The sequence below is a fragment of the Perca fluviatilis genome, chromosome 9 (genome assembly GCF_010015445.1).
Source record: "Perca fluviatilis chromosome 9, GENO_Pfluv_1.0, whole genome shotgun sequence".
Lineage (NCBI taxonomy): Eukaryota > Metazoa > Chordata > Actinopteri > Perciformes > Percidae > Perca > Perca fluviatilis.
This window is the reverse complement of record NC_053120.1, coordinates 20,797,308-20,817,062: the sequence shown is the minus strand read 5'-3', so window position 1 is coordinate 20,817,062 and position 19,755 is coordinate 20,797,308. Positions and strand designations below refer to the sequence as shown.

The 19,755-nt window shown below is 39.0% G+C and overlaps 3 protein-coding genes across 5 annotated transcripts in view; 2 read left to right on the top strand and 1 right to left on the bottom strand.

Moving 5' to 3' along the window:
• Positions 1-176: 176 nt before the first annotated feature.
• Positions 177-6,880, bottom strand: actl6a (actin-like 6A). The gene is made up of 11 exons (XM_039811544.1): positions 6,711-6,880; positions 5,730-5,806; positions 4,700-4,886; positions 3,100-3,206; positions 2,867-2,956; positions 2,676-2,737; positions 2,435-2,549; positions 2,187-2,267; positions 1,703-1,798; positions 1,420-1,506; positions 177-929 (listed from the first exon to the last, which is right to left on the bottom strand). The coding sequence occupies exons 1-11, from the start codon at positions 6,733-6,735 to the stop codon at positions 849-851; spliced, it is 1,008 nt and encodes a 335-aa protein (XP_039667478.1). The 5' UTR covers positions 6,736-6,880; the 3' UTR covers positions 177-848.
• Positions 6,859-10,283, top strand: aldh7a1 (aldehyde dehydrogenase 7 family, member A1). 2 transcript variants are annotated; one of them, XM_039812462.1, is made up of 2 exons: positions 6,859-6,971; positions 8,323-10,283. In XM_039812462.1, exon 2 carries the CDS (start codon positions 8,328-8,330, stop codon positions 9,954-9,956), a length of 1,629 nt encoding a protein of 542 aa, XP_039668396.1. In that variant the 5' UTR covers positions 6,859-6,971; positions 8,323-8,327; the 3' UTR covers positions 9,957-10,283. The 2 variants fall into 2 exon arrangements, with proteins under 2 accessions (XP_039668396.1, XP_039668397.1); XM_039812463.1 differs by having other exon boundaries at positions 6,870-6,971; positions 8,328-10,283.
• Positions 10,284-17,870: 7,587 nt separating this feature from the next.
• LOC120565373 (guanine nucleotide-binding protein subunit beta-4) overlaps positions 17,871-19,755 on the top strand; it is a 22,641-nt gene continuing 20,756 nt past the window's right edge. The window contains exon 1 of one of the 2 annotated variants that reach the window (XM_039811160.1): positions 17,871-18,089. The gene's annotated coding sequence lies outside the window, so the exon portion shown is untranslated. The remainder of the gene's footprint in view (positions 18,090-19,755) is intronic. The other variant, XM_039811161.1, reaches the window with a different exon arrangement.

The window sequence follows — 19,755 nt, the reverse complement described above, 5'->3', positions numbered from 1 at the left end:
TCCGCAAGATGATAATTTAGTTTGAATGTGTAACTGCAACTTTCCAGTCATTTGAAACGGTTACGAAAATGTGAACTTGCTGTTTCTTGTCAAACAACCACGTTGGTCATATTAGCAATTTTACAAAAAACCCTCAGAATAAAAATAAAGTCAGCCATTATACTTTCATCACACACTTCATTTAACAAAAACAGACTTTATTTTTTTTTAAAAGACCATATGTAGCTAATGACAAGCAAAGTGAAAATTAAATACAGATTTATTTGATTTGACACCAAAAAGCAGAGGTGAGAACTGACTGTCCTTTGCCTCTGATTACCTTGCTTACTACACAAAAAGGCTTATGAACTGAAGACATTATTCACCTTCATACTGAGGTTGTTCCTCCAAATGCACGTTATATTCTGCAGAAACCTTGCAGAACAAATTGTTTTTCCACATTGTGCTCAAAAACTTCATTTAGGACCAACACGCTGGTATTTTATGATCCTCAGGACATGTCAGACTATTTCTAAAGTGGGGGGACCAAGAAAATACAATAGGATCAAGCTTTTGTGGATTCCAGAAAAACTTTTTTGAAGATGCAAGGTTTCCACAAAACTCCCAACAATCTAAAGATAAGGCAACAGACTGACTAATGACATAAACAAAGGAACTTAAACCCCATTTCATCATAGTAACAGTTTACTTTGTATAGGTTTGTCTTATCTTCACAAATCCCAGAGAAACTCAATTATTAAAAAAAAAAATCATCCGTGGGTGTTCCTGAGTCCAGGGTCAGAGGTGCGTCTCATGATGTTGAGCTTGTGGCAAAGAGGGTGATGGACAGGGTGGGGTTGGGTGTCAAATCAAGGGCACTTCCTGTCTACACACTGCTTTCCTCCTTCTTCGTACTCCTGTTTGGAGATCCACATCTGCTGGAAGGTTCCCTGCCAGACACACAAAACAGGTTTAGTTTGAATAAATTAGGAGAGGCAGGAATACACACATACTGTAACTAAAAGACAAAGCTGTAAAGCAAAGTGGATGTGTGAATACAGTTATGCATTTTGCCACCACTATTATCAAGTTTAAACAAAAAAAATAAAACTTTATTTTTTAACTACAAAAAAAGCTGTTGACGAGTCCATCTATGTATTACTGTATATCACAGATAAAATAGAATCTCTTTCTTGAACTCTTTGGATATGATTGCCATGGGGGCTCCTCTGCAGACACCTTTTGCTCCTATTATGAAAAGCCGTTCGCTCGTGGTAGCATGATGGTTCAAGAGCAAAGTCAACAGCTCTGGAGGTTTTGCTTTAAATCCCATCAGCGTGTGAGGGACACCTTTCCCCTCAAGAAACTACTGTGATAAAGATTAAAGACCTGTTGTTGATCTATTCTAATGACACGGTTTTAACTGCTGTGTGTCCTTACGAGTGACGCCAGGATGGAGCCTCCTATCCAGGCACTGAACCGGCGCTCCACTGTAGTGTTGTTGGCTATCAGCTTCAGCCTCATGCTCTGCAAATCACAGACAAACATTACAACTCTGGCAGGAAAGAGAGTAGTGTTTAGTGACGTATTTAAAAGAAATTGTGCATAAATCAATACTTGTGTTGTGAATTGTAATCAAATTTAGCTGCAGTCTATCATTAACTACAGCCTAAGATAATAAGTGTTCGTCAGGATGTGTGAGGAAATGGTGGCATTCGCTCACCGGAGGGGTTTTCTGGGAGAGTTCTCGGTTTAGTCGGTCTGTGAAGCCCTGAATGAGTGTGTTTCCTCCAGTCACCACCACACTGCCATACAGACCCTGAGGCACAAAGTCAAATGGTTTAGTAAATTAGAGTTTCTGTTTTTAAAGCAACGCTGAAGACAATGAATGCATTTATTACCATTAGGATTCCTGGACAGAACCAATACATGAGAATGCAAAGGACTGTTTGTAGCATTTTAATTGAAGCTGCAGGTTGGCCTAAAACTCACCTTTTATGATTTACCTACATTCCTGGTGAAATTTAGCATCAACAACAAAAGGTTTAAGCAAGATATCTTTACCCATTCAGTCATTTGAAATTAATTAATTGGAACCTCATTTAAATGGATAGAAGTTAAAACTGAAGTGCCTCAAAGAATAGGAAAAATATTTCAGACAAAACAAACAAATGTGTAACCCATGTTTTAAACATGTTGATAATTACCGGACGGATGTCAATGTCACACATTCCAACGCTGGTCGTCACCACGTGGCCAACTCCCAACATGGTGTTTCCAGACAGTCCCTGAAGTGATCACAACAACAAACACGAAAATACATTTTCTCCAAACATATTCATAATGCATAAAAAGCAATACTTTAAACAACTTTTCATGACAGAGATTTCCTTATTTAGAGCAGTAGGTTTAGCTACTTTGGCTGCCCTGTTACCTCTACATTAATAGCACACACCTTGGCATTAGAGGGATCAAACAGCCCCTCTGGGATCTTCAGCCTTTCAGCCCCAAAGTCACAGTTGTAGCCGTTAGGCAGCTCATAGTGCACTGTGGGCATCTGTGCGGCAACCCTGGTGAAAGAGATGGGGGCGTTACTGTAGGAGGAAACTCTCATTTTAACGTTTCAGAAGAGATTTACTTTTAGCATGCAAACCTCCATAGAAGCTGAGGGTTAAAGTTGCAAATAATGCTCTTACTGTTCATCATATGGCGAGTCTGACACCTGCAGCACAGATGCTTGGAAGTCCTGGATCACACACTGCAGACATTAAGAAAAAACAAGTTTTCACAAATTCAACAAAACACATAACCATTTATTAATATTAACAAATATTTATTACTGCAAGGATTCAACACATGTAGAGTAGTCTAAGAGTTTGCTGCTTACATTGCACATGTAGTTGTGCCATGAGCGGGTGACCTGAGGTAGTTTCTCCTTTTTCTTCCAGCTGGCCGGTGATCCCTCTCGCACTCCATCCTGTAATGATAAACACTGTGGTTGACACTGTCTGGTATGAAGGAAGATAACAACAAGGACAAATACACACTGTGTAGGCACATAACGCACAATAAAAAGTAAAGTTAAATCTCACGGGTCAAATTTTAGGATTTCTTTTTTACCTTTGATGCAATCATGTAAGGGGGGATTATTTCAACATTTAACTCTTGAAAAAGCTCCCGACACTGCATGCTCATGAAGTCTCCAGCCAGGGGCGATTTGACGATGCCTGAGAGAGAGAAAAAAAAAAAAAAAAAAAAAAAAAAAAAAAAAAAAAAAAAAGAGAGAGAGAGAGAGAGAGAGAGAGAGAGAGAGAGAGAGAGACTTTATTCATCCCGAAGGAAATTAAGGTGTCCAATAGCTTATACACATCATACATACACATAGGCACACAGACATGTGACATCCAATATAAACATCCACATAACACATGGCAAGGAACACAGTAAATCTCCCCTATGTTTACATACAGTATAATACAGCAACACCACACTCTGAACTTGATAAATTACTTAACGTGGCCTTAATGAATTAGCAATCTCTTAAATGACTCTGCTTCTTTTGTTTCACTGTAGCTCAGACTCAAATAGTTTCGTATTCGAAAGCATTATGTTGCTGTTTTACAACATGATTTAGTTTTGTCCTGAAAAGTGATTTCAATCAGGCGCCGTTTACACAGAGGAATTTTTTAGAGATTAACAAACGTGATGGCTCACTGAAAATTAATCTTGCCCAACAATTGCTCATAATAACGGAAGCTTGAGATGCAAGTTTAACCAGCAGATGGCAACATAACTCATAGATAAGATAACATGCATCAATGAAGGATTATACATTTTCCATTACTCCTCTTAGGATCTATCCATCCCCTTTTTTGTCCTTATTCTACCTTCCTTCCATTATATGTATGATGCATTGTTCATTTCCTTTGCATTTGCCTTCTTTCCTGCTATAGTTGCATGTTACATTCACACTTTAAGGCTTTCCTTTGCCTTTAATTCCTATAGGAAAGGAATGACATCATTGCTCAGTCTCTATCCACTTTTCATTTAGCTCATACACTGTTCACATACTTTCATTGGAAGAAGGCAGAATGTTGTATATTGGTTCTTACTGTTTCTTTTTATTCATGTTATTCACACGTTCTCCATGTGTGTGAGGACAAGCAGGACTAATATATAATTTTTATTTTATGCTTGATGTTGTGTATGTGTGTGTTATGCATCTTGTGTGTGCGTCCTCCTCAACTTTGTATTCACTGCGTTCTGTGTGTTTGTGTTTATCTCTAGTTTGTGGTCATGTATTGTACTTTGTAGGGGTCGCCTGTGGTCCAGTTTTGTCTCATTGTTTTCCTTTTGTTGTCATCCTGCCTCGGTTTTGTTTGTTTATTGTTGTTTTTTTTGGATTTTGCTGTTATCAGTCCTGTTGTATATTTCCTCTTTCTCTCTATCTATCTTCTATCTCTTTTTCTATTTTTATTTTTTTCTACATATATATATATACATATACATATATATATATATATATATATATATTATATATATATATATATATATATATATATATATATATATATATATATATACATATATATATATTATTAATATATATATATATATATATACATATATATATATACATATATATATATATATATATATATATATATATATATACATATATATATATATATATATATATAAAAATAACACACCACGAGTCAACACTTACTCATGCCATTCTTGAGCGGAGACATGACCTCCATGCTCTCCCTGGGTACCCTCAGCTGGTTGGTATCAATGAAGTAGGTGGTGCCACTCTGCTTGCTCGGCTTGTCACCATCCGTCTCCATGGGTGTGCTGCCATCCTCTCGGTCAAGGGTCACACCTATCACCGTGGGGAAGTCCGCCTGAGCCGAGCCAAAACAGGATGCAATACAGGTCAAAACTCACATGCTCTGGTTGACCAATTTCAAGCATAAGAACTAAAGTTAAAGAAAAACATTATTTCCCATAATGTAGTCAGACATGTGCAATCTGTGCCTGTCAGTGGCAAAATCAAGCACTTTTAGTAGACGTACATTGATGGTACGTAATTGCCCCAAAGGATTACATTGCAGCCCGTTTCGTAGCTGCCATGCTCTTGCTCAACATTGGACCAATTTCAAAAATGGCTGTCCCCATTATTCAATCAGGCACAAAAACATGAAAAAACTATTACAGCAGCTTGTGACAAAACAAATATAACGATTAAAGCTAAAACAATTAGTCAACTAATCAATACATTTACTGACAGAAATGAATTGATTATTTTGGTGATCAACTAATTATTAGTCGATATTTTAAGCAAAATTGCTGGTTGACAAAAACAAGACATTTGAATACGTCAGCTTGGGCTCTGGGAACCTGTGATAGACTTTAGTGATATGTTTCTGACATTTTATAAACTAAAAGATTGATCAATTAATAAATAAATATCAAAATAATCATTAGTTTCAGTCTGATAGCATTACTGTATTACAATAGCTTCTCTTATCAAACTGATATTTACACAATCAAGATCTCCAACTAAAGAACAGATCAATCAAAACGGAGCAAGCACTCCAGAATGATCTGAAGTCAATTTGTGCCGTCTGTCTCCAGGGTGACAGCCCTCATTTCTTGACATTGGCGAACCCCCAGAGAGAAGATGAAGATGTACAGAGGAAGAAAAGACACATAGTTAAATCAGGTCACTTGAGTGATCCACTTACCTTGGGACAGTCTTCTCCTGCGTAGCCAGCTCTTACAGTGTATGAGCCAATGTCGAACACCAAAGCTCCCACCTCATCTGCAAATGAGAGAAATGCAACTAATGTGATTTAAACTGTAAAAGATTATCCACCCGAGAGGAAGGACTGTAATTCAAAAAGAGTTTAAAATTTTACTTGAAAGACAAATTTCTTCTTTCAACTTTCACCAATTCGCTACACAGGCTGTTCTACTGGATGTGCCAGATCTGTTTCAGCAACATAAACTCAGTATGTTACATTGGTATGACATTGTAATAACGCAATTAAAGCTTACACAAGGACATAGTTGTTGAATGAAACAGATACAAACATTCAAGTACATTTTAATTCTATGGCATAGTTATCATTACAATTAAACAAACGTAATGCCATGTTTAAGTAAAGTAACGTTACTCCGAACAACAGATCCACTTCAACAAGAAGTTCTTTCAGCTTAGGAAAAAAACACATCTGTGACGTTCTCAGATATGTGAATGTCAACAGAAAGGCAAACGTAAAGCTAAATAACGTTATATCGTTCAGTCTTTGAGCTCAATCACAGTGGAAATATGTATCTCCAATTCTAAGAAAGCTGTGTGTAACGGTGCCCTTACACAAACGGAACTGGATGTGTTCATGACTTCGACAAGCCCACTTTCATTCATTTCCTTGCTAGCTAGCTAGCTAGGCGACCCCGGGGTTACATGGCTGCTGCATAAAATAACTAAGCTCAAGCCACAAGACGATGCACTTCAGATGTTAACAAATTCACATTTTCTTGAACGCATGATGATTAAAGATGTTAGCAAGAATGTAGCTTTAGTCTACAGCAAAGCTAACGTTAGCACAGCTAGCAAAGCTAGCCAACTATAAAGATGGCTAGAGCTAGCCAGCTAGCTAGCTACAGAACGGGACAACGTGCACAACATTTTCGTTTTATTTTAATCATAAGAAACCACTCACCGCCTCCATACACTCCGCCACTCATCCTCTAGGTTTTCGCAACAGCAACTTCCTTAATATAAGTTATTACAGCAGAATCACAACCGCTGAACGGTTAATCACAACAAAGGGAATTTGTTAGCATGGATCAATCCAAGCAGGCGCCACACTGCGTCGAGGCGGCTGTCCAATCAGAATGCAGCACAGTAACAGTACTTCCGTTTCAGCTGCAAGTACATCCATGCTCTGTAGCGGACGTGGCCCTGCGCACCTTATATCAACGTAAGTGAAAAACTGATACATAAATTGCATTAGCTTACTTTTAACCATTAAAAGTGAAGTATAGATAGTGTAAGAGCCGGATTTATAACAGCACGGTGTTGTTAGTTAGTGTTCACCGCAGGACCTTGAGTCACGGTCGTTTAAACTCAACAAGATTGACGCTGATCTCCATGTCACTTCATGCTGCAAAAGTAGAAACACTGACATACGGAATTTGGGACTTTAAAAATGCAAACCTGAAATTATTCTTTTGGTTTACATTCGGTGATATTGTCGGTGTTAACTCTCTTATTTGTATGTCATAAATAAGTTAAAGTTTCGAAAGCCTCGTGGTTGTCCAAAGTTGGGTTAGTTGCGCAGGCGCATAGGTTGGATATGGTTGAGTAACTTGCTGGTCATATACTGAGAAGAGCTATGATTATATAACCCATATAAATACTATTTCGAATGAAACTCATACAACTCCAAAGATACTACTTTTAAACAGTCACAGTCTTAATACATATTGACTTGTGGCTTCTGTTTTATTGACTTTCTGCTATAGATGTTTTTAATATATAGTTTAATATGAGAATATCATGCATTTTCACTATTGGTCTAAAAAATATCAGTAAATAAGGAGTAAAGCCCAAGGTGATCTCTTCAAATTGCTTGTTTAGGGCCTTTATGATATTTCTGCATTCATAGAGAAGAAGTTGGAGCTAAAAGCACCTATATTTATACTAGCAGTCTCAGGTTAGTAACACCTGTTGACTGGCCTCATTCCTTGTAGTACATTTTCACTGTATCCTGCAACTTTCTGAAGTTATTTATTAATTTTGAAATTGAAAGTTAACTCTTGAACTTTGAAGAAGCAGTTGACAGAACTAGAGCTGAAATTCCAAGTAAATGATTAGTTAGTGGACATAAGATTAATAAGATATAATTTTGATAACCGTGGAATTAGGTAATTAATTAGGGAAAGTGCCAAACATTCTCTAAATCAGGCTTTTCGAATGCAAGCATTTGCTGCTTTTTTATATAATTGTGAATATTATTGACTTTTAGACTGATGTCTTTTTGGGGTCTAGGAAATTGTGATGGGCATTTTTTACCATTCACTGAAATGTTATCAACTAAACCATATAGATAGATAGATAGATAGATAGATAGATAGATAGATAGATAGATAGATAAAATATTATCAAAAGGTTAATCATTTGTGAAAATAATCGTTAGTTGCAGCCCTAGACAGAGCATGCTCATCAGAACGTTGTGGTGAGATTGTTCTGTCAACAATCATTTAGAAATGTTCTTCAAACCTTTTTACTTGTAACTTGCGAAATAAATTTGTAACTTTGTTTACTTCCAGCACAGATGCAGCACTGCCTCACACTGACCTTTGCCCGGCACAGTAGGCTCCTCTTGAGAAATAAATTTGCATCTATCTGCTACCAGCAGTCGGCAGCCATGTCAGGTCTCCTCATCAACCAGCCCAAATACTCCTGGCTGAAAGAGCTGGGCCTGTCTGAGGACAACCCTGGCGTTTATAACGGGAGCTGGGGAGGTAGCGGGGAGGTCATCACGTCATACTGCCCTGCCAACAATGAGCCAATTGCCAGAGTAACCCAGGCAACCATGGCGGAGTATGAAGAAACTGTTCAGAAGACGAGGGAGGCTTGGAAGCTGTGGGCAGATATTCCAGCACCCAAAAGAGGAGAGATTGTGAGGCAGATTGGAGATGCACTTAGAAAGAAGATTAACGTCCTGGGGAGCCTGGTGTCTCTAGAAATGGGCAAGATCTATGTTGAGGGAGTGGGAGAGGTTCAGGAATACGTTGATGTCTGTGACTATGCTGTTGGTCTGTCTAGAATGATTGGCGGGCCCATGCTGCCTTCAGAGAGACCAGGCCATGCCCTGATCGAACAGTGGAACCCAGTCGGTCTTGTCGGCATCATCACTGCCTTTAACTTCCCTGTGGCTGTCTACGGCTGGAACAACGCCATCGCTCTGACCTGCGGCAACGTCTGCCTCTGGAAAGGAGCTCCAACCACACCTCTCACAAGTGTTGCAGTTTCCAAGATTGTGGCTGAGGTTCTGGAGCGCAACAACCTGCCCGGTGCTATCTGTTCCATGACCTGCGGAGGCGCTGATATCGGCACAGCCATGGCGAAGGATGAGCGGGTGGATCTGCTGTCGTTCACTGGCAGCACCCACGTTGGCAAGATGGTGGCCATGATGGTGCAGGACAGGTTCGGTCGGAAGCTGCTGGAGCTCGGTGGAAACAACGCTATCATTGTGTTTGAGGATGCTGACCTGAGTCTTGTGGTGCCCTCCGCCGTCTTTGCATCTGTGGGAACCGCTGGCCAGCGCTGCACCACCACCAGGAGGCTGATGCTGCACGAGAGTGTTCACGACACAGTGATTGAAAGGGTCGCCAAGGCCTACAAACAAGTCCGCATCGGAGACCCCTGGGATCCCACCACCCTTTACGGGCCTCTGCACACCAAACAAGCCGTGGATCAGTACCTGGCAGCTATTGAGCAGGCCAAGCAGCAGGGTGGCACTGTGGTCTGCGGAGGAAAAGTGATGGACCGTCCTGGAAACTACGTGGAGCCCACCATCATCACAGGGCTGGCTCACGACGCTCCCATTGTCCATACCGAAACCTTTGTCCCCATACTGTACGTCCTCAAGTTCAAGACAGAAGAGGAGGCATTTGCCTGGAACAACGAGGTCAAGCAGGGCCTGTCCAGCAGCATCTTCACCAAAGATATGGGTCGGGTTTTCCGCTGGCTGGGGCCCAAAGGATCCGACTGCGGCATCGTGAATGTTAATATTCCTACAAGTGGAGCTGAGATCGGAGGAGCCTTTGGTGGAGAGAAACACACGGGAGGTGGAAGAGAGTCTGGCAGTGACTCATGGAAGCAGTACATGAGGCGTTCAACCTGCACAATAAACTACAGCAAGGATCTTCCTCTTGCCCAGGGAATCAAGTTTGAGTGAAGCCTTCAGGTGGTGTTTAATAAGCCCAAAAGAACACTACATGTTTGAGTGGCAGAGTGTTATCTAACTAATGCTAGACATTTGTCACTGCACGTTTGCATTCAGAAAGATCAGTTTGAATTTGAACAAAATTTGAAATAATTTTGGATCGGTTTAATTTTTCCTGCCTATGGCTGAACCATCAGATATTAATTATGTTAATGGTCAAATACTGTTGGTGTGCACTTTTCTATTAGCACTTAGACATTGAGTGGGAATGCTAGATGACTGTACCAGTTACTTTGTACTGTTCAAAAAATAAATATTACTTTTATTTTGGAAGAAAAACTGGAGAGGACCTTATTCATTTTTAGATTAAAGCAATAAAGTGCAAATAGCATTTCAGCACAGGCTGCTTAAAATCTTGTCAACATTTTAAGGTTAATAGGAGGTAGCTAATTAAATCACTGGCTGTTTGCATCTCCTTTACATCATTATTATACTGTACTTTTGCACCCTAGAAGAAAGTCACAGTGTGCTTTCCAGACAATAAAAAAGTAAATAAAAGTCTTGATGTTGACATGACTTGGCCGGCCTATTCTTTGTAAAGTTTCATTAGGAGAATTAGAAGTCCCTAAAACCTGTACCAGTACAACGTCAACATCGGCACATTCAGCTGTTTTATTGCAGCGCTGTAATTTTTATGATGCCTTGTTTTTTCCCATGGGTCACTCAAGTATCAAAAGCTACTGATTTAGGCAAACAAAATATTAAAAAAAGCAGTGAAGATATAAAAAAGTGTTTTCTTAAAATGAATGTCTAATTTGGATTTTGTGTCAAAGACAATGTGTGGGAAACATTAAACCCCATACATTTCTAATTAAACGAGAAATCCTCTTGTCATTGCTCACATCTTAAAACCAAATACTTAATTGTGACTCCGTCCAATCTTTAAGATTACAACTAAATGGTGTTAAATCACCTTTGCAGGTAGCCACAGAGAGACCCATTTTGGTGCAGAACATTGTTATTTGGTAAGTGGTTATAGGCTAAGTCTTGCACACAAGAGTTCAAAAGACAAAATATATACAAAATAAAACTACACTACAGCAGAACATTAGCAAAAGACAAAGTGACTATCAGCAGCACATTTTAAGCACACATTTATTGTATTTGGGCCAATTGATTTCACAACCATTGTTTGAAGCCGTGTGAAGCTGTTAATTACTGGCATTATTCATTTGATATTATTTTCACATCAATGCAACTATAAAATAATTCCAAAATGGATTGCCAGTAGGAGCTGTGCTTTAAGGTGCCAATTGTACAGTACCTACAAATTGATGATCTGGTAGGCTACATACTATATTGAATGCAAAGATTGAGTTATACATTATCAGAGGAACCCTCATCCTCCAAAGGCCTTGTCCACAGCAGCCTTTTTGATTTGTCATAGTAGAAACACACAGGTGTTGCAAATAACATTAAAGATGGCTCTGTCCTATTCAAGTGTGACAGTGAGCCAGCACGCACAACACCAGGACGCAAAATTACGATTCCCACTATTGCCACGCCAAGACCCGCCCTACGAAGCAGCTTGATTGGTTGGGGTTAGGCATTTGACCTTGAATGGTTAAGGTTAGGATAGCCGATTGGTCAGGGTATAAGACCTGTACAAATGGGGTTACATTACCTCGCGTAAACATGGACGCCTGGCCAATAAATGCTATTGAAGGTCGGGTCTTGACGTGGCCATAGTGGGATTTGTAATATCGCCACCAGGACCCTGACACTAAAGAAGCTAAATGGAATTCAGCCATCGTTCATTTAATTATTTATACCTGTGATTTTTACAGCTTCAGTTTACAGGAGGTCCATGTACGTCTGTCATGCTTTATACAAGATGTACTTGTCCAATTATCTGACAAAAGTTTGTATAGGTTCTGTGTCAGCAGTATTTGTCCATTGAAAATACTGACTGATACATATTTTACAATTCTTGGCATTTCTTAAAAAAAAGCCTTTCAAGAAACAAATCTACAGCTGACCTCATCTTGGATGATCCACCCTCTTTCCTTGACTTCCACCAAGTGCATGCTCCCCATTCTCCCAAATCAATTAATCTTCCTCAATATCAAAAATTATTCTAGCAAATAAATCCTACAATTCAGAGCAGTGTCCCCCTTTTTTAAAGTACTTTACTATACTATGAACGGTAGAAGTTATTGATAAGATCAAAATGACATGTGGGAGTAATGAACCCGTCCTGGAACTCAGCATTACAATTTGTTTTCCAGAAACAGAGGATTTCTGTTAGAGAAATAAACTCCGTCACTTTAATAGAAATACTACTCCATCTCCCATCCTCCATGCCGCCCATATGCTCACCCTCCCACTCAGCAGCTCTCTACCTCATACTCCCCCCCACCCCTCTCTCTCTCTCTCTCTCTCTCTCTCTCTCTCTCTCTCTCTCTCTCTCTCTGCATTTACTGCTGCTCCCAGCATCTACACTCACAGCTGAAAGGAAGAACTGAAACGACAGCGCTCTGTCATTTAGGACATGCAGAAAACTTCCTCTGCTACTCATCTGCAAAGGTAGAAAAGCTTTAATTATTTGACTACATTTTGAGCTTTTGGTGTGCATTAGTGTGCATATTGTCTGGTGTTTGAAATTAAAATAACTGTATATTTGGTCAAATGTCCATGTAAAGCACAAAGAAAATATTCCTACAGTTTGGAAATATATTTGTATTCTAACAAAACATCAAAAGAAGATCTGAAATCTGCTCTCGGAGCATGATATCAGTTAAAACAGAGATGGGTGTGGAGCCCAAACTAACAGTCAAGCCAGCCCTGCAGAACTACAGTAGGAGAGGAAACACTGGTGACTGGGGTATTTTGGTTGTGAGCTCGTCAAACCGATCTGTAGCTCTGGCATCAAAGGTTCTGCTTGCTTTTCAGGCAACTGGGAGGTAAAACATTATCTCATGTTCTGAATCCAAATGTCAAGTCAATATTATTGTGGGCTCATGGTAATAAATTAATGATCATCTGGTATCATAACGTTGCAGCTATAACGGGAGGCATTTGAATAGTGTGCCATTAGCACATCAGGGTTGTTCCTCACTTCCTTTATTTATTTTTCCCATACATGCCTTGTGTGATTCACTTCTTTGGAAAGTCGAAGCATGTTAGTCCATGCTTAATGTTGCAGAAATGTCTGGGATTCCCCTGGACTGAAACACTCTCACTTCTTCTCTTTGCACATTTCCTCTGCAGCTTCTCCCTGAAACAAAAAGCTATACGCTTCTGGCCTACTCATTCTGGTTTTATTTGACTCTTTTATGTACATTTTTCATATGTAACAGGTGCTTTTGTATTTGTAGCAATTTATAATACAAAATGACAGGAAACATTTCTGATGTTGCATCTTTAGAACATTTTCAGGCACAGGATAATCTTTTTTAATATTAGATATTGGATTTACCTTTTCCACATACTATATATACACATTAATATCATATATAACATGCATGTCAATAACAAATATATTCTTATTTATGAAAGCAGCCCAGGATATTTTTACTCAAAAGATTCTGACCTGTGATTGAATGTTAACACTTATTGTGCAATCTGTTATATATAGTATGTTTTTGTGCTGATTCTAGTGCATGAGCTTAAGACCATTCTATCTTAGTGGACAATAATCTATTTTATTCTATTCTCTGAGTGAGACAAACCAGTATAAACATGATATGAACATTGAATGTTCTAGCATATTGATATTATACTATTGCTGTGATATTACGATAGTAATTTTGTTCATATTTCCCACCTCTACCCCAAAATGGACATCATGTCAATTCTCTATGCTTCTGTTCTGCTGTATTCATTTGGATAGCAACAGTGCTTGGCCTTTGCCATCAGCAAGCCTGACTCCACAATCTGCGTCCTGATAGTGTGACTCCAACACAACATGAGAGGCATTATCACAGAAACGATGAGAGCTCTTCACCAAGCTGCCGGTATGACAGTCTCTCATGGGCCAACAACAGCACTGAGATTAGACAAGAACCTGACACAGAGGCTGAGTAAACTGCTAGTAACGCACTGGACTTACACATGATCTGAAGTGATCTCTTCTGAAAAGCTACACGTCAATGTCACTGTGGATCCTTGTTGCGTGACCAACAAAGGATCTGCTGGGGATCGTTATAGCTGATGTGCCACATCTCTTTCTTTAGTTTAGATGCAGTGCAGGTAGCCATACATTATGATTTACAGTAGAGAAAGGTTTTGCTTTTTGGAGACTAGCATAACATCTGAAGTGTGTTCACATCTAGACACAGCAGCACGCATACTCCAGACTATACCACAAGAGTACTTTTATTTACAAATGGCATTAAAATTATCCAATCTGGGGAAGATACAAAAAAAAACATGTGTTCTTTAAAGATATAGTTTATCAGCAGTGTTTGACTAAAAATAGATAATTTCCATTGTGCCAGTCAAGTTTTACTTGCTGACTGGCACCAAGCCGTGCCAGTCAGCAAGTAAAACCCTGAAACTGTCAACATCTATTTTCCTCATCACACATAGAGAGAGAGAGAGAGAGAGAGAGAGAGAGAGAGAGAGTGGTGGTGGCGAGCCCAGCTAGGCACGCATATTTTAAGTCACTTTACACTCTTCAAGAGAGCCCTTTTTTCAATAATCCATTATGCATAGCAGCTCTGGCTCTCCCTGGTATTTCTCCTACCTTCTTGACGTCAGTTGCCATTTGTGGGGGTTACCCTGGCAACGGACAGCCTCCCCGGGAGATGTCTGGTGGATAAGAAGGCCCTATTAAAGCCTTTTAAGGTTCTACTGTCGCTACACCTTTTAATTGCCTTTGATACAGTGGAAGTATTGCATGGGGGTCGTTGGGGCGTGTTGCCACATGTGGCCAAAAAATGGGAACGCAGATAAAAATAGACATTGAGAAGCTGCTTCAGATTGACATCCCATTATCTCCACTTGATTTGATCACCCACGTATTGGGCTCATTTTTGAGCAGTTCTGTGAAACTGAATTGACGTGATAGATCTATTTTTGGCCACGTTTTGCTCTACTCTTCCGTTACACAAAGGACACATGTGTACGACCCATTTTAACATGGTGACATTGTAGCGTTTAGATAATAAGTAAAGAATAGATAAAGCACCCAGCCTGTCGTGATGCCTCTGAACAATATGCGGCTGTAATTTATGCGATAACATGAAAAGATCATAAATCAACCAAGTCAGTCATATAAGACATTTAACCCTAAATCCCCTTAGGCATGCAAACTTGTCAGTGCACATTATTGATTATTATAGTACATTTAAATGTGTTATTTCAGCAGAGGTCATTGTAATTTTGCATCTATGCATCAATAACATCAGATGCAAACAGTAGAATGAAGATGCTGTCTCCAAATGCCAACCTGTGGTTAGTTTTGAGCCTTTTTTACACAGTACTGAGGGGATACTTAAACCCTAAAACCTCCCTCACATTCAAATTATTTCATTCAGCTGTCTGACTGCTGCTGTACTTTACTGCACAACCCATGCTGAATTTGCATTGATGCAAAAACGTCTCATTCGTGGGCAACAATACAGTTGAGATACTGTACACGATACCTGTTCCAGGCTCCAGGAGGCTATTTATAGCCTCACCAACATGTGTGTCTTTCCTTTTTTTCCACACACCAGGCTATTGATGTGCTATTTTTACAGTGTCAATGTGCTCCCTCCCTCTCCTTTTGGTTGCCAAGCAATGGGCCAAGGGACCTGATTGGCCAAGGATGTGCTTTTCGACACCTTGACTCAGCTGGCTAATGAAGTATGAGTATTTTCACTCACTAGAGGCAGAGAGCAGAGAAGGTGACTCCTTCTTAGTTTTTTGTATGTACTTGTGAATCAATCTCTGGTCCAAAAAGGCTAAAAACTGTTATGGTAATGAACTGACTGTTTAATGAAACATAATGTACAGTATGAATATAGTTGACTTGTGTTTGCATGATTTATATCTACCATTGAGTATTCATTAATACATTTGTTGAGCAACTTCAGATGTTACACGCCAGACAGATTGGGCTGATCCAAGATTGTGTCATCTTTAAAACAAGTTAAGGCAAAAACCTGTTTGTGTATCATCGTTCATCATGCTATATACCTTAAACAAGAACAGAAAAACTAACTCAGAGGTCATGATTATTATAATCATATCAAGCAGTATTTTGTCTCTGATATAGGGGCAGATTTGTGGTTATGATTTGGTATGTACATCATACTTCGCTAAATTGTATGTGAGGATATTCCGCCAAATGCAGTGAATTGTAAGCTAGTATGAAGGAATTGATAAACTATTACTCATTTTGAGAACTGTCCAGAAACATGAGTAACACAAACTGTATATTGCTGTATTTAATAATGTATTATATTTTAATTACATTTTGGTGGCAACACTAATGACAAACCAACGACAACATGTTTCTGCTATCATGCAAATCCTAATCCTCCTAATGTGTTTAGGGGGAAATTGGTCTGACACACCTAAACTACTGCTGTGTGTGTGAATTCAATTAGACTTAATCTGACCCCATGCCACTCCGAAAGGAAACCAAGGGCTGGGCAACTTTCATCTTCCCTCCATCGATTGTAGCTCGTGCAGAGATATGGAAAAGCCTATCCCACTGCTCGCTTTCATTGGCCCCATTAAAAATGCATCCTGTCCTAATGGAGAGAGATCCTTTTCAATGAGCCCACTGCAGGCCAACCGTGGTGTGCTTGGGTGAGACTTGGCATGGCACACTCCATATTTTTTCTGTGCATTTTAGGGCCACCACTAACAATTATTTTCTTTATTTATAGAATGAAAATAGTGAAAATGCCCTTCACAATTTCACAGAGTCCAAGGTGACGTCTTTAAATGACTTGCCAACAATCCAAAGCCCAAACATAATTTACAATTAGGCCTACATAAAACAGAGAGAAGCAGGATAATCCTCATATTTGAGAAGCTGGAACCAGAACATGTTTGTCATTTTTGTTTGATAAATTAATGAAACTATCAATTGTCAAAATTGTTCCTGATTAATTTTCTGTCAATTGACTAATAGTTTAACCTCGAAAGCATATGGGTACATGCAGACTTAGCCTCCTATACCTTTTGCTGATTACAGTCTCATATAGGCTGACACTTATCTTTGAATAGCTGCAATATTACCACCTTAGATTTGTTATCTATTCCTGCACATATATAACCTACTGTGGCTTGACTTAAGTATGTTGTACTTATAAGCTGCTTTGATATGCAAAATAAACAGAAAAAGAAAACATGTAACTTTATAATAGTGCTCACAGGTCACAAAGAAAAGTCACAATAGGTAATTGATAACATTCACACATTAAACTAAAGAATATTGTACTCTCCTCACCTCCAACTTTAACATATACAGCAGATTTACGACTGTCCTGGTTTTATGTATTGGTATTTGACCAAATCATGAAGTGGATTTTTTGGAACCAAAAGGTGTCTTTGCAAACCTGAGGTGAAGTCCATCTGAATCACTACTACTACTACTACTACTACTACTACTACTACTACTACTACTACTACTACCACAGGCGTTATAGGTCTAAACATTTATTTCCTGTATCCCATTCGGTTCCTTTTTGTTGAGGGGGCTGACGGACGGTACCATTTTATCCGTAGGTTACACAACCTATTTAAGACATTTTCCCAAGCTAAGGGAAATGTTTATTACCGATTGTTTTGGAATGTTGATTTAAATATAATACGAGTTAATTAGGGACTGGTATTGTATAACGTGTTATATTGGTTATAAATTAAAAATGATCGATCTATTCACCACCGTGCACCCCTCAGCGTAGGCTGTTGCCATGTTCCCACTTTCATGGGTGTGGTGATTAGCTTGCTTGGTGAAAATTTTAGTCTAATCCGACCAGAGTCGCGCTCCCTTTTGCACCATTTAAACCGATTAAATTGTCTCAAAATTAACACGTCTACCTTTGCGATTTCTTTCAAAGCTGGGACCATGGTTGTCGTGTGAAAACGGATCGGTGTGACTCTGATTGGAAGGACGGACAGAGCCAAAAAAAAAGCCCGTTTCAGGTAAGGACGTGTAACGTTAACGTTAGTCTTGTCTTGATATTTTGGAGGCTTTTAGTCTATTTCCTGCTTTGCTCACGGGGTTTTTTAGTTCGTTTTATGTTGAGAGATGCAAAAAATGCCCGTGAGCTTGAAATGTTGTCTGTGCTGTAAGCAGCAGTGTAGCTCTTGACACCCAGGCTACTATTGCTTCAATGCTATTTTCTTTTCCTCTAACAGTTAAGCAAAGCTGGAAACCCACTGCAATGCAAACGCGGCCTTTACAGGCTGTCAAACGACTCTCACGCGGAACTATAGGGGCAAAACCTTTCACTAGTGGGCACATATTAATCTGTTCGCATTTCATACATGAGCTTTCTCATTTGTGGTTGCACGACAACCTGCGTAGCTTTTTTTCTTTTCCATTAAATATACATGCCAGTCCGCCTTCTTCCGAGCGGCAACTGGTAGTGTGACGTTGCGCGAGGCTCGTGCAATTTGTTGCTTGTATCAGAAATGTATCTCGACTCCGATAACTTCGTAAAGACGGTTAATAGCCTACATGTTAATTTCACCTAACGTTACAGTCTATCTACATATGATGTAGCTGAGATAGTTTCCTGTCTTGGCTGTTGACTGTCAGCATAATAAATCAGGCCAGTGGGTTGTTGTTGTTGTTGATATCTGATATACAGTAAGAAGTTAGTTTTTAATCATGCGTGTCATCAATCTGAAGATTATTTGCGGCTGGTTAGTACATACCTATGATAGTTTTTGGCATAGTGCTTTCCCACAATGGCCTATTTAAGACAAATCAAAGGTGGATAGCATGGTTATTGACTTAAAATATATAATGGTAAATATTAATGAAGTGGGTATTATGAGCAAGCAGATAACATACACTATTGATTTATAATAGTCAAATAGAGTTATGTCATGCATGTAATTTAACTGTAAAACAGACTTTAAAGCCAGGTAAAGCTCAACCATTAATACATTCATTGATCAACAGAAAATTAATTAATACGATTTTTTTTAATTTCATTTTTTACAATTGCTTAATTGTCAATTATCAAGCTCAAATACCCCAAACTGTAGTTTCAGCCTCTCAAATGTGAGGATTTGTCACTTTTCACAGTCTTTTATCATTGTAAATTAAATAGGCTACATGGGCAAAACGAGCAGTTTGAAGAGGTTTGTTTTATAGACTAAATCAGTAGTCAATTAAAAGAAAAACAAATATTCAGATGAATTGATAATGAAAGCAATAGTTAAATGGAGTCCTACAGCAAAGGAAAGACAACACTAAAAACATGTAACAGTAACCTGGAAAATGAAAGACAATATATCCTCCTCACAATAAGAAAACTGTTTGGGTGGCTCATAGGGACAGGGATACAATAATTAGTATATCAATATAATAATTTATGGACTTTTATTTGAATTGTATAGCGATTATATGATCATAGATTGTAAATTCTGTTCTCAAAATCAATGATTCTAAAGAAATTGTAACTGAAAACAACAAATGAGTTCCTATAGTTTTTGTTTTACATGTATTGAGAGCCAAAAAGTGGAACACGGCTTTTGCCATGTTTGCCACATTTTGATATTATATACAGATTTCAACCGTACCACCCAGCCCTAATGTACTGCATCTTCAAGCTCTACATGTTCCTGTTTGTACATC